The sequence below is a fragment of the Biomphalaria glabrata genome, chromosome 5, assembly GCF_947242115.1.
Source record: "Biomphalaria glabrata chromosome 5, xgBioGlab47.1, whole genome shotgun sequence".
Taxonomy (NCBI): domain Eukaryota; kingdom Metazoa; phylum Mollusca; class Gastropoda; family Planorbidae; genus Biomphalaria; species Biomphalaria glabrata.
Genome location: NC_074715.1, coordinates 18,629,496 through 18,644,122, shown reverse-complemented (window position 1 = coordinate 18,644,122; position 14,627 = coordinate 18,629,496). Strand labels below are relative to the sequence as shown.

At 36.3% G+C, this 14,627-nt stretch overlaps 1 protein-coding gene across 6 annotated transcripts in view; it reads left to right on the top strand.

Annotated features, from left to right (window-relative positions):
• The first annotated feature begins 5,463 nt into the window (after positions 1–5,463).
• LOC106071318 (receptor-type tyrosine-protein phosphatase delta-like) overlaps positions 5,464–14,627 on the top strand; it is a 40,375-nt gene continuing 31,211 nt past the window's right edge. The window contains exons 1-7 of one of the 6 annotated variants that reach the window (XM_056028857.1): positions 5,464–5,811; positions 5,972–6,109; positions 8,390–8,521; positions 10,277–10,379; positions 11,141–11,256; positions 11,431–11,576; positions 13,371–13,458. In XM_056028857.1, coding sequence (XP_055884832.1) covers positions 5,736–5,811; positions 5,972–6,109; positions 8,390–8,521; positions 10,277–10,379; positions 11,141–11,256; positions 11,431–11,576; positions 13,371–13,458 — 799 coding nt within the window. In that variant the 5' untranslated portion in view covers positions 5,464–5,735. The remainder of the gene's footprint in view (positions 5,812–5,971; positions 6,110–8,389; positions 8,522–10,276; positions 10,380–11,140; positions 11,257–11,430; positions 11,577–13,370; positions 13,459–14,627) is intronic. The other 5 variants (XM_056028854.1, XM_056028853.1, XM_056028852.1 and 2 more) reach the window with 5 other exon arrangements.

The window sequence follows — 14,627 nt, the reverse complement described above, 5'->3', positions numbered from 1 at the left end:
AATATACAACTTAAGCCTCATGACTAATCAGTTTTGCTTTAGAGACTAGACCATTTCTTGTCAATCAATTTCCTTATTCGAATAAAATCAATAAACAATAGTTCGATTACACAAACAGAAAGTAAATATATTTTTTAAAAATCTGAGACATAAATAGTCCGTACGAATCAAGCTCACTTTCACTAACTGCTAGCCAAATCCACTTCTAATTGAGTACAGTTGAATAGCCAAACATGAGAAGAAGATGACTCATTTAAATACCTAGGGTCAAACATAACAAGAAACTCAATAAAAGAGATAAAAACCCGTTTAAGCTTGGTTAGCATCAGCTGCCATGAACAAACTGTGGACAATCTGGAAGAGTAACATCAGCTTGGCAGTAAAATGAAAACTGTATTCTTCACTAGTAGCCTCTCTGTACTCCTATACAAACTGTATTCTTCACTAGTAGCCTCTCTGTACTCCTATACAAACTGTATTCTTCACTAGTAGTGTCTCTGTACTCCTATACAAACTGTATTCTTCACTAGTAGCCTCTCTGTACTCCTATACAAACTGTATTCTTCACTAGTAGCCTCTCTGTACTCCTATACAAACTGTATTCTTCACTAGTAGCCTCTCTGTACTCCTATACAAACTGTATTCTTCACTAGTAGTCTCTCTGTACTCCTATACAAACTGTATTCTTCACTAGTAGCCTCTCTGTACTCCTATACAAACTGTATTCTTCACTAGTAGCCTCTCTGTACTCCTATACAAACTATATTCTTCACTAGTAGTCTCTCTGTACTCCTATACAAAATGTATTCTTCACTAGTAGCCTCTCTGTACTCCTATACAAACTGTATTCTTCACTAGTAGCCTCTCTGTACTCCTATACAAACTGTATTCTTCACTAGTAGCCTCTCTGTACTCCTATACAAACTGTATTCTTCACTAGACGTCTCTCTGTACTCCTATACAAACTGTATTCTTCACTAGTAGCCTCTCTGTACTCCTATACAAACTGTATTCTTCACTAGTAGCCTCTCTGTACTCCTATACAAACTGTATTCTTCACTAGACGTCTCTCTGTACTCCTATACAAACTGTATTCTTCACTAGTAGTGTCTGTACTCTTATACAAACTGTATTCTTCACTAGTAGCCTCTCTGTACTGCTTTACAAACTGTATTCTTCACTAGTAGTCTCTCTGTACTCCTATACAAACTGTATTCTTCACTAGACGTCTCTCTGTACTCCTATACAAACTGTATTCTTCACTAGTAGCCTCTCTGTACTCCTATACAAACTGTATTCTTCACTAGTAGTCTCTCTGTACTCCTATACAAACTGTATTCTTCACTAGACGTCTCTCTGTACTCCTATACAAACTGTATTCTTCACTAGTAGTGTCTGTACTCTTATACAAACTGTATTCTTCACTAGTAGCCTCTCTGTACTGCTTTACAAACTGTATTCTTCACTAGTAGTCTCTCTGTACTCCTATACAAACTGTATTCTTCACTAGACGTCTCTCTGTACTCCTATACAAACTGTATTCTTCACTAGTAGCCTCTCTGTACTCCTATACAAACTGTATTCTTCACTAGTAGTCTCTCTGTACTCCTATACAAACTGTATTCTTCACTAGTAGTCTCTCTGTACTCCTATACAAACTGTATTCTTCACTAGTAGCCTCTCTGTACTCCTATACAAACTGTATTCTTCACTAGTAGCCTCTCTGTACTCCTATACAAACTGTATTCTTCACTAGACGTCTCTCTGTACTCCTATACAAACTGTATTCTTCACTAGTAGCCTCTCTGTACTCCTATACAAACTGTATTCTTCACTAGTAGCCTCTCTGTACTCCTATACAAACTGTATTCTTCACTAGACGTCTCTCTGTACTCCTATACAAACTGTATTCTTCACTAGTAGTGTCTGTACTCTTATACAAACTGTATTCTTCACTAGTAGTCTCTCTGTACTCCTAAACAAACTGTATTCTTCACTAGTAGTGTCTGTACTCCTATACAAACTGTATTCTTCACTAGTAGTCTCTCTGTATTCCTATACAAACTGTATTCTTCACTAGTAGTCTCTCTGTACTCCTATACAAACTGTACTCTTCACTAGTAGTCTCTCTGTACTCCTATACAAACTGTATTCTTCACTAGTAGTCTCTCTGTACTCCTATACAAACTGTATTCTTCACTAGTAGCCTCTCTGTACTCCTATACAAACTGTATTCTTCACTAGTAGTCTCTCTGTACTCCTATACAAACTGTATTCTTCACTAGTAGTGTCTGTACTCCTATACAAACTGTATTCTTCACTAGTAGTGTCTGTACTCCTATACAAACTGTATTCTTCACTAGTAGACTCTCTGTACTCCTATACAAACTGTATTCTTCACTAGACGTCTCTCTGTACTCCTATACAAACTGTATTCTTCACTAGTAGTCTCTCTGTACTCCTATACAAACTGTATTCTTCACTAGACGTCTCTCTGTACTCCTATACAAACTGTATTCTTCACTAGTAGTCTCTCTGTACTCCTATACAAACTGTATTCTTCACTAGTAGCCTCTCTGTACTCCTATACAAACTGTATTCTTCACTAGTAGCCTCTCTGTACTCCTATACAAACTGTACTCTTCACTAGTAGCCTCTCTGTACTCCTATACAAACTGTATTCTTCACTAGTAGCCTCTCTGTACTCCTATACAAACTGTACTCTTCACTAGTAGTCTCTCTGTACTCCTATACAAACTGTATTCTTCACTAGTAGCCTCTCTGTACTCCTATACAAACTGTATTCTTCACTAGTAGTCTCTCTGTACTCCTATACAAACTGTATTCTTCACTAGACGTCTCTCTGTACTCCTATACAAACTGTATTCTTCACTAGTAGCCTCTCTGTACTCCTATACAAACTGTATTCTTCACTAGTAGTCTCTCTGTACTCCTATACAAACTGTATTCTTCACTGGTAGTCTCTCTGTACTCCTATACAAACTGTATTCTTCACTAGTAGTCTCTCTGTACTCTTATACAAACTGTATTCTTCACTAGTAGTCTCTCTGTACTCCTATACAAACTGTATTCTTCACTAGTAGCCTCTCTGTACTCCTATACAAACTGTATTCTTCACTAGTAGTTTCTCCTTTACAATTTGAACGTTGGACACTGAAAACACAGAGGCTGAAAGAAGAACCTTTGAAAGTAAATGCTACAAAAAATTACTGGGCATCAGTTACTAGGATAAGGAGACAATGAGTTTATATTTTTACAAGTGGACACTCTGGAAGGCTCCTCAATACTGTGAAGAGATGAAAGCATAGTTGGTTGACTTGGTTCTGTCCTATTGTAAGACATGACTCACTATCAAAAGTCATTCTTCAATGTACAGAGGAAGGAGCACAAAGAAATGGGTCGTCCAAAGAAAGGCTGGATGGATAACACAGAAGAATGGACCGGCCTCTCTCTTGCTATCTTGCTAAGAACAGACACTGACCAGGAAAAGTGGAGGGATTTGGTGACTCCAACTGTCACAGCAACCATACGACGAAAGTTAAGGTACAGATATGGGAGTTTCAAAATTTAAAAAGCTTTTTTTTTTTTTGTAAGAAGCCATTATTTAAATATGCATTATCACTTCGCTTATTGTTATTTTAATAAAATAAAATGTGTACAATTATTTAACACGCTACAAAATAAAACAATTGTATTCTATATAAAATGTCATCTGAAATCTTTACCATAGCATGATTGTGTGCCATAAAGGGTTTACAGGAACAGCCTTTTCAACCATAGAAATATAAGCATGACTTAACCAATGGATACACTTAGAACTTAATAACCTTCCCATTCGAAGAAACATTTGGACTATACTATAAGAACAAAGTGGTCTACTACAAGGGAGCTAATCGATGAGAAAGTACTGTTAGAACCTAGACATTGAAATGAGTAGGCTGTATAATAGGAACTAGGGTACAGTACACAGTCAGATTGTATTTCTAACCGATGCGAAAACAACCCTCCAAAGCTTGCAAAACTCTTATATTAAAAACCTCAGAACTGCTCTAAAACTGCTCTCTTTACCAAGAGGCCCGTATAAGACACTGCCCCAAAACACCCCAATAGAAAGAAAACTATATGGAGAGCTCCCTGACTTGGAAACCACTGCGCAGTTCATCTCATGTATTGGTCTAGTCATCTGAACGCTCCAACATAACAATGAGAACGAAGAAGAAGAAGAAGAAAAGACATTTGTAAAAAGGTATTAGAAATTTGCGTTTAAGTATGAAGTCGAACTCTAATGATCTACTGACTCTAAAGAAAAGGAAGCATGATCAAGTTTTTACACGATTTCCATTTAATGATCATATCGCAACATGCATTTATTTAAGTTGGTACCTGAGTATTGATGGAAATCGCTGAGACCTTAGCAGAGACGTATGGAGCAAAACGTGCGGCCGGAGCAGCGTACTTGATGTGACACTACGCCTCTGGACCTAAGCTGTGGTATTGTTTTATTGTAATGGTAGACTTGGGTTAAAAAAGACCGACATCATTACAATGTACATCGGTTATCTAGAAATATGAAAACCTGTAGATTTCTTTTATTTCAATGGAAATACTGGCACATTGTGTCATGTACTTCAATAGAGTAAAATCGTTAAACGTAAATGTCTTTATATGAATGAATGTCTGCTTGTATATTATATATGTGTTTATGTGTTTATGTCTTCCTATGGTGCGGTGGCTGAGTGGTAAAGCGCATGGCATCCAAACCGGGGGTCCCGGGTTCGAATCCCGGTGAAGACTGGGATTTCTAATTTCGGGATCGTCTGGAAATCTGTAGTCACAGATATAAGGAACTAATTTATGTAAAAAATGGTTTTGAAACACAAATTTGAAGGTTAATTTTATTATATAGTGACATCAATGAACCTTCTTTTGTATTTTCAAGTGTCAAAGAAAAAAACTATCTGCGCAAAGTGTAGTTCTTAAAATTATATCTAGATCTAAATCCTTTCGATCTTTTCTCATGTCAACATTGTAAACAAAGCCTATATCCATAAGTACTATAGCTTTAATAGAATCGGACAACTTTATTTTTTTTTGAGGGTCTTAATTTTTTTTAGGGCTACAATACATACACTACGGTCTAAGTTAGTACCCAAGGAACATTCCTGCTAAGTTTTATCAAGATTGGTCAAGCGGTTTTGATGTCTATTCGTCACATACATACATACATCCATGCATACATACGTATATACATACATACGCCTTACTTTCTACTTTATAAAGTAGATGTGTGTGTATATCTTCCAACGAGTGAATGTTTGTATATTATATCAGTGTTTGAGTGTGTATAGTTGAAAGAATGAGGAAAGAAAACTCTTAACATTATGAAATCCACTTCAACTGTGAACTCTGGATTAAAAAACGTCCTTTTTTACCTTCCTTGATAACTGTGTTCTAGAAATGACTAATTGTGAGAGCTACACTGGAAAAGGATGAACTTAAAGTACAGTTTGAAACTGAGGCTTAATTGATTATAAGCGTATTCTCACACGCCTAGTTTAAGTTGATTAATAGAGTCTATAATGACTTGTCTATGTTGTTACTTTGACGCAATATCCAATCGGAATTACATCTTTCATCATAATAAATTGCTTTCTTTAAGAAATAATTAATATAAGAATATAAGAAGAAATGCTTACAAGCCATGAATTTTGAGGATGTCGGAATTTTCCAAACATGATTTCGTGTTATCTTTCTGTGTTCAATTCTGTTGGATAATATTCCTTATTTTAGGTAGGTCTCATTGGCTAAATGATTAACATAGGGAGGTCACATTAAGAATAAACAAGAATAAGGAATAAGAGAAAGAATAAGTCTGAGACATAGATATATTGAAACGGAATCTTTCATTTCATATTATTTTCTGATTCTTTGTTTTGAATTTATTGACCAGGCTGGCAGCTCGGCGCAAATCTCACAATTTGTTCCGTACAATGCAGCAGTCAATGTTTTCTAGGAACCTGCATACCAGGCAGTGGCCATTGTTACGAGGGATGTCGTCCTGGCTATCAACCGCCGCTTTGTAAAACAGGTAGTTCGCATTTGTAGCTTTCACCTTCACCTATTCCTTAGTCCAGTGGTGCCCAAAATACGGACCGTGACATGGTTCATTCCGGCCCGCCGAAACGTCTGCAGACAGTGTTGAATATAGCCCATTTAAAAAAGAACAAAAAAAAGTTAAAAATGTATCTTTAGGTTAGGATATCACTTATTCTCTGATGAATTGGTACCATGAACTTTAACATTTTCTGCATTTATGAAATGGGACTCTGAATGTACAATCTTCCTGGGAAAGTGAACGGATCTTTACTTTTAAGTGGAACATGACAATTAGTAATTAACATATTTGAAATAAAGTATGGCTGTTTAAAACAACATTAAAAGTCTTTATGAAACCAATACGGGGCTTGCAAAGACCTTCCTTCAGGGGACAGTACAAGGAAAAAGAAGAAGAGGCAGACAGAGAAAGCTATGGGAGGACAACATCAAAGAATGGACGGGACTACCATTGAAAGAGATTGAAAAAGACAGGGAGAAATGGAGAAAGACGGTCGACGAGTCTTGCTTGATGCCCCAACGGTCCAACAGACAAAGGCATAAAAAGGTAATGAAACCAATATGATGACATTCTTGGCCTGAGCAGCGAATAAAAGATGGCTACGCCTAGAGATTGGTGGGTTTATGAGAATATAAACCAACCAAGAGACAAGAGAGTCAGTGATAAAGCTGGCTATTATGTTGCTTACATTGTAAGTAGAGAAATGAAGCCATTTTCCTATTCGTAAAAAAATTGCTTCAAATTTCTCATGAGTCGATGTGAATCCATTATCAACGGGTTTCTTAAAGTTTCAAGTCAATTTCATATCGTTTTGTATTTTTTCGGTCATGTGGCCCGTGACACGCGTGTTGGAAATTAAAATGGCTCGCAGGTTGGGCATCACTGGCTTAGTCTGTTGAACCCTTGGTGCACTATACGATCTGTTGACTGTCTTTCTCCATTCCTCTCTGTCTTTTGCCTTGAATAGAATCTCTTTCAATGACAGGCCCGTCCATTTTGTTATGATATCTTCCAATCTTTGCCTCTTTTTCTTTTTCCTGGTACTGTTTCCTGAAGGAAGGTCTTGGCGGGTCCCCAGACTAGAGCAAGACTTATCGTTACAATAGGTCTGAACACTGCCTTGCGACGTCGCAGCCTGTTGGTACTTTAGACCAATAGCTCGTTGCCACGTCACAGGTCTGAGGGCTTCTATAATGATTGGTCTCGCCTGAGGACCTGGTGACGTGGCAATAAAGTTTTACTGTTGAACTAGCTCGACATAATTATTGGAGCAGAATAATGTTTCTGTATATGTTGTTTTTACAGGATTGACCAATGACTTACATCTTTCGGGCGTTCCTTTAGACAGGAAGATTATTACGTCATAGCTCAGACGTCTTACAGAACGGCGGGGGAGGGGGTAGCGGTGTTCATTGTTGGAACCCGCAATTGAGACAACAGTCCGGGGTGGTACCACTCGACCCCTCACAATACATCAATTTAAATATTAATGACACTAAAATACAGTAAATACTATCTTATCTTATCTTATATAATACAGACGTTACTTCAAAAAAGAAGATGATTACTATTATTATATACACATAAGAAACATTGTACCCCGAGGCTTAGCAATGCGCCCGTGGAACCAACTCCAGAATATGATGGTGCCATTTCCATCTATTCCCCTAGTGTAAACAAAAATAATACAATCCTCTATGTTTCCATACCTTTAGAAAGATATTTCAATACACCTCATTGAGTGTCCTATAAAGGTCAAGCTAGCTCCCATTTATGACCCATTGACCAACGGGAAAAATTTTACCCAGACGACAGGAGTGAGAGTTGGCCTTTCATTGATTTCCCTGTCCGGAAGTTTCCACTCCTATTTACACTCATTGTGTCCTTACACTCAATTCTTACAACGTCTTACAAGTAATTAGGTCAGGTCTATTTTTACAATTTCTAAGTCTTTGTAAGTGTAATAAAACGGCTTTCTTTTGAAGGCCTATCATTTTAAAGGCTTCAATTAGTCATGAGCTTAACAGCAATGAACCACATCACTTCACAGCTACAGCGCCGTTAAATTCTAATTATTCTAGTAATATTGTTAAACTGTTGAGCCCTGTCTACGTTCATATTCTGTTGTATAATGTTCTCGTCATGCCGAGCTACAATGTTAATACTTAAGTAATATTTGCAATGTATATGAAGCTTTAAATATCAAATGTAAAGTACTTTTGTCATGATTGTTGTTTTACTCTGTACCAAAAGTGTGCAGTCCAAACTATTACGGCAGAAACTGTAGTCAGAGGTGCTCCACAAAGTGTCACTTGTCAAGATGTGATTTCTCTACTGGATTCTGTATTTCTAGAAACAATATTACAGACTTGAGATCTATAGAAGGTATATTTAGGAGTTGTTGTTTTCAGTAACTTATCGCTTTTCAACTTTTCAACACATTGTTTTTCAACCAGTAACACATTGTTTTTCAACCAGTAACACATTGTTTTTCAACCAGTAACACATTGTTTTTCAACCAGTAACACATTGTTTTTCAACCAGTAACACATTGTTTTTCAACCAGTAACACATTTCTGTTCAACCAGTAACACATTGTTTTTCAACCAGTAACACATTGTTTTTCAACCAGTAACACATTGTTTTTCAACCAGTAACACATTGTTTTTCAACCAGTAACACATTTCTGTTCAACCAGTAACACATTGTTTTTCAACCAGTAACACATTGTTTTTCAACCAGTAACACATTTCTGTTCAACCAGTAACACATTGTTTTTCAACCAGTAACACATTTCTGTTCAACCAGTAACACATTGTTTTTCAACCAGTAACACATTTCTGTTCAACCAGTAACACATTGTTTTTCAACCAGTAACACATTGTTTTTCAACCAGTAACACATTTCTGTTCAACCAGTAACACATTGTTTTTCAACCAGTAACACATTGTTTTTCAACCAGTAACACATTTCTGTTCAACCAGTAACACATTGTTTTTCAACCAGTAACACATTTCTGTTCAACCAGTAACACATTGTTTTTCAACCAGTAACACATTTCTGTTCAACCAGTAACACATTGTTTTTCAACCAGTAACACATTTCTGTTCAACCAGTAACACATTGTTTTTCAACCAGTAACACATTTCTGTTCAACCAGTAACACATTGTTTTTCAACCAGTAACACATTGTTTTTCAACCAGTAACACATTTCTGTTCAACCAGTAACACATTGTTTTTCAACCAGTAACACATTGTTTTTCAACCAGTAACACATTTCTGTTCAACCAGTAACACATTGTTTTTCAACCAGTAACACATTTCTGTTCAACCAGTAACACATTGTTTTTCAACCAGTAACACATTGTTTTTCAACCAGTAACACATTTCTGTTCAACCAGTAACACATTGTTTTTCAACCAGTAACACATTGTTTTTCAACCAGTAACACATTTCTGTTCAACCAGTAACACATTGTTTTTCAACCAGTAACACATTTCTGTTCAACCAGTAACACATTGTTTTTCAACCAGTAACACATTGTTTTTCAACCAGTAACACATTTCTGTTCAACCAGTAACACATTGTTTTTCAACCAGTAACACATTTCTGTTCAACCAGTAACACATTGTTTTTCAACCAGTAACACATTTCTGTTCAACCAGTAACACATTGTTTTTCAACCAGTAACACATTTACTTTTCAACCAGTAAACTGCAAACTAAAAAAATTGATCAGTTATTCTTTTTAAAACATAAAAGCAAGTATAAATATGAGAATCCTTGCAATACTTAGTTCAAATGTATTAGAGGATGTGATTAGGGAAGGGGAGGGGGCTTGAGGTTGTCAATGGCTACCTTTTATTTGAACTTTGACTCGAGGCATTTATAAGTTTGATAATAATGTCTGTTAGAGCCATTTTGTTTTCTAAAGCCTCGGTTGCCAATACAGGGATGGAATGTTGGACCAAAGTGAATGTTTTCACAAAAATATTAATAAATATATTTCTATAAGATTTGAATCTATGTAAAAATAAAGTATACATGTATAAAATGTTTATATATATGTTGAATTTTTAAATAACTTCCCACTCACAAATTTTTTTTTTTCAATGGCACACTTTGAACACACAATCGTAGACTCTGCACCAGAAGAAAGTTCCAGTGACGATGCAGCGGCCATTACTGTGACACTTTTGATACTATTATTACTTACTGGATCAGTGAGTTTAGTTTTGTATAGGTAAGTAGCACTGTCATCTTTCATGTTTAGAACGCCTCTATTCAAGAAATAAAGCTTGTTGGCTACACAGGGAAAATCTAGTTTGATGGTTATAGAGTTTTAATTAAAAAAGAATAAAAAAATTTAAAAGATATTTTTTAAAGACAATACCTCCATAATACAACTTTTAAAAAATATTTTTAAAATAATTAATTTTAAATTATTTTTCTTGACCTCAAATTGAGGTATCGATCTCGAAGTGTTGACGCAGTCAGCTTCTTGATTGAACGATTCTACCAATTAGGCCAGTGGGCAGTGTGTAAGATAGAAAGTAGAACTCTTAAGATCAAGTCTAGATCTAGCTCTAAGTCTAAATAGATGTACATTGTCTTCTAGATCTAGAATGTAGAAGTACTCTATACTAGATTTACGTAAAAAAAAACAAGAATAAAAGAAAAAAACTTTTTGAAAAAATCTATCATTGTTGACATCTTTGATAAAAAGTTCTCTACAAGTATAACAAAGTAGGCAACCTATTGAGTGATGTCTTGAAATTGTACCTAAATTATACTAAATAGCTTGCGCCTTTCTGTCTTGTCTACCAAACTAAGGTGAGGTATTTCGCAGCTCTGTCTGGACTCAAAGACGTTTAAAGCCCCATACATTTCATCCTTTACTAAGAACTCGGCTCTACGGAGAATTGGTTAACCACATAGTTTGATCACATTGTTCGACCACATTTTATTTGTAAAAATATATTTTTTGTTACAAATAATTGGCAGAAAGAAATGTCAGTCAAGACAGCAAGAGGAGCTGTTACCAGTAACTCCAGGAACAGAAGATACAGAGAATGAAGCATCCTATTATGAAATGCAGCCAACATACACTTCTAACCTTGGTGAGTCTAATGCAGCTCTTTATACGTTTAACAGCGTATCTCTCGGATAAGAAATATAGCAGCTATCTGTCAGTTAAATATTGCCGGAAAAATAAGCTTCACACCTCCACAATAGTGTACACCCTTAGTAACACAATGTATCACAACAATGAAATGTATCTGTCTTTCTAACAGGAGAGTTTACTATCATCAATATCACAGATATCAGACCCAGCAGAACTAAAGCTCATTCAGATGCTGTAAATACTCCTATGACCATGCAACAGTTAGAGTCATATGTCACTTCCTACAATAGAGACAATTTGATCTCGCAATTTAAGGTACGATACAACGACGTTTGGCTCACCTCAGTATCTGGTCGTTAAACAAAGGCAAGACTAGAACACTGATATGTTCTTTAGAAGGTCGTTAGAAGTAGGATTAAAATGTGTGCAAACTAAATGTTCTAAAATCTAAGAATTGTGCTCAAACCATACATCCTATTATTTAACCAACAAGATCCACATTTACATGCTGAACACATCCTCAAAATACCATCCACATATTCTGAACGCGAAAACCCAAGAGTAATTCTTCACCATAGATATGTAAGTTATACGTAGGTCTGCGTAGTAGATTTCATTTCTTCAATGTCGCTAGCTGACTAGATCGCTTCTAATTCTTTCTCTACATTGAGTGAGGACATACAAGTTGTGATTTATGGAGACACAAATAGTTAACGACTTGACCAAAAAGAAAAAACAACATTTAGCCACGTGGTGCTCTATCTCTTCTAAATAATTTACGATCTAATGTTTAATGCATGATGGTTGTCACGTGACAGTTTTTTTTTTCGTTGTCTTATCAAGGTACTTATAACTAGAGAAGATTGTATAGTTATATATTGTTTGTTTCAATTTAAAGCGTTGACCTATAAAGGTTGAACTTATTTCAGCACATGAACCATGTCTTGCCCTTGTTCAAGATAACAAACAGAATCATTAATTACCAATAGTTAATTAACAAATTGGTTCTTTTTTAAAAATTCATTCTGGTGTTGTCAGGTAAAAGAAATAATTGTGCAAAAGTTTTGCATGATCCGAGATAGGGTGTGGGTGAAATAACTAAAACAAACTTTTTACCCGATAGAAAGACAGAGTAAGTTGATATAAGCTTTGTTACAAAACGTAAATCGCTACTCTGCAGATAGGTATTAGGCCTACTACACTCTTGCTGTGGCAAGATAGAAACATAGAGAAAATTGTTATTACTATTTGATATTGTAAAATTGATCCCAGATTTTATTCTATTGTTTTGTGTTCATTTACGTTGGTTTTCATCTCATCCTCTTTGACTGTGGTCTAGTCTGGGGCACCAACCAGCTTCCTGTGTCCACGTGTTGCCCATCTGCTTTACACCTGCTTCCAAATCTCGGCGCCATGTATTCCTGGGCCGCCTCCTCTTCATCTTTTCTTGAGGGGGGGGGGAGTTTAGACCCTTTTCTAAACTGTTGCGCCGCATAAAAACATTATAAAGAGGGCATCAAAAAATCACAGGAACTATATTACCATATTTGAATGTACTTTATGAACAGAAATGTGTAAGAAACATCAGAAAATCTTGGAAGACAATTGCCACCCGCTCAATCATAACTATGTCAGGTCGTCGCGAAGTGGGCGACTACTGTCAATCAAAACAAGAACAGAGCGGTACCAAAATCTCGTTTGTACCTCACTCGGTCAGACTATATCAACGCCAGCCGTTGATCAGGAAACATGAAAAGGACCAAGATGCCTGTGTGTAGTCGCTGAATGAACTCTTTATGTTGTGTCTGTTGTATTTATGTGTATGTTTCTGTTGTGTTGTCTTTTTATGAGAGTCCTTATGATCACAACTTATGTCCGTATGGATCAATAAAGCAATCTTACTCTTAGTCTTAGTCTTAGTTTATTATTTTATTACAAGTTGTTTTTTAAAGTAACAGTGTCTAGAACAGAATAAAAGATGTCAATGATTTGTTTCACATGACGCACATCAGTGTGGTCTTGACTGTTCTCTTTGGTGCTATGAAGAGGGACAGAGTCATTCTCTAGGATTGACTTCACCTAACTCGCTATTTTGTTGAACTTCTACAGTCTATACAGAACAGTGCTACAGCAACTACCTATGTTGGACAGAGTGGCCCAAACAAAAGTAGAAACAGATACACGAATATCTGTGCATGTAAGTTTTAAGATATCAGTAAGATTGACAAGTTATTTGACTAACAACTCAGAACTGAGTGGCTAGCGTTGCCTTTAAATAACGCTATGAAATTTTATTAACTACAGGGACATTTCAAATTCGCCGTAACGTCACCCTAAAAATGAAAACAAAAAATCACAAGCTTCCATCCTACAAAATAAAAAAAAAGTGACCCCTTCCGATTTTGAACTCTATTAGTCGGATGCTTTAAAAGTCATTGGTTTGTGTTGCCCAAGGTTAACAAGGGTGTCATGTGGCCAGCATAACGACCAACCGCCTTTCTTTCCCCCACTCAACTGCTACAAACCAATTTTAAAAGAAATAATTGAATTTCAGAATGAAGTTTCCGCACATCCAGTTTTATACATGAATTAATATATATGTTTAAACAAATAAACAAAGTGTTTCGCTAAGAAAAAAGTATGAGAAACACTGCTCTGTATGATAACCTGACACCCTCGTTACCACAGACCATGCAGCATAGCATCAGAACTTACACTAGATAAATGATTACTGTCAGGGCACTTGATAAATGACTACTGTCAGGGCACTAGATAAATGACTACTGTCAGGGCACTTGATAAATGATTACTGTCAGGGCACTTGATAAATGACTACTGTCAGGGCACTAGATAAATGATTACTGTCAGGACACTAGATAAATGATTACTGTCAGGGCACTAGATAAATGACTACTGTCAGGAACTAGATAAATAATTACTGTCAGGACAATAGATAAATGACTACTGTCAGGGCACTAGATAAATGATTACTGTCAGGACACTAGATAAATGACTACTGTCAGGGCACTAGATAAATGATTACTGTCAGGGCACTTGATAAATGACTACTGTCAGGGCACTAGATAAATGATTACTGTCAGGGCACTTGATAAATGACTACTGTCAGGGCACTAGATAAATGATTACTGTCAGGACACTAGATAAATGACTACTGTCAGGGCACTAGATAAATGATTACTGTCAGGGCACTTGATAAATGACTACTGTCAGGGCACTAGATAAATGATTACTGTCAGGGCACTTGATAAATGACTACTGTCAGGGCACTAGATAAATGATTACTGTCAGGACACTAGATAAATGATTACTGTCAGGGCACTAGATAAATGACTACTGTCAGGGCAC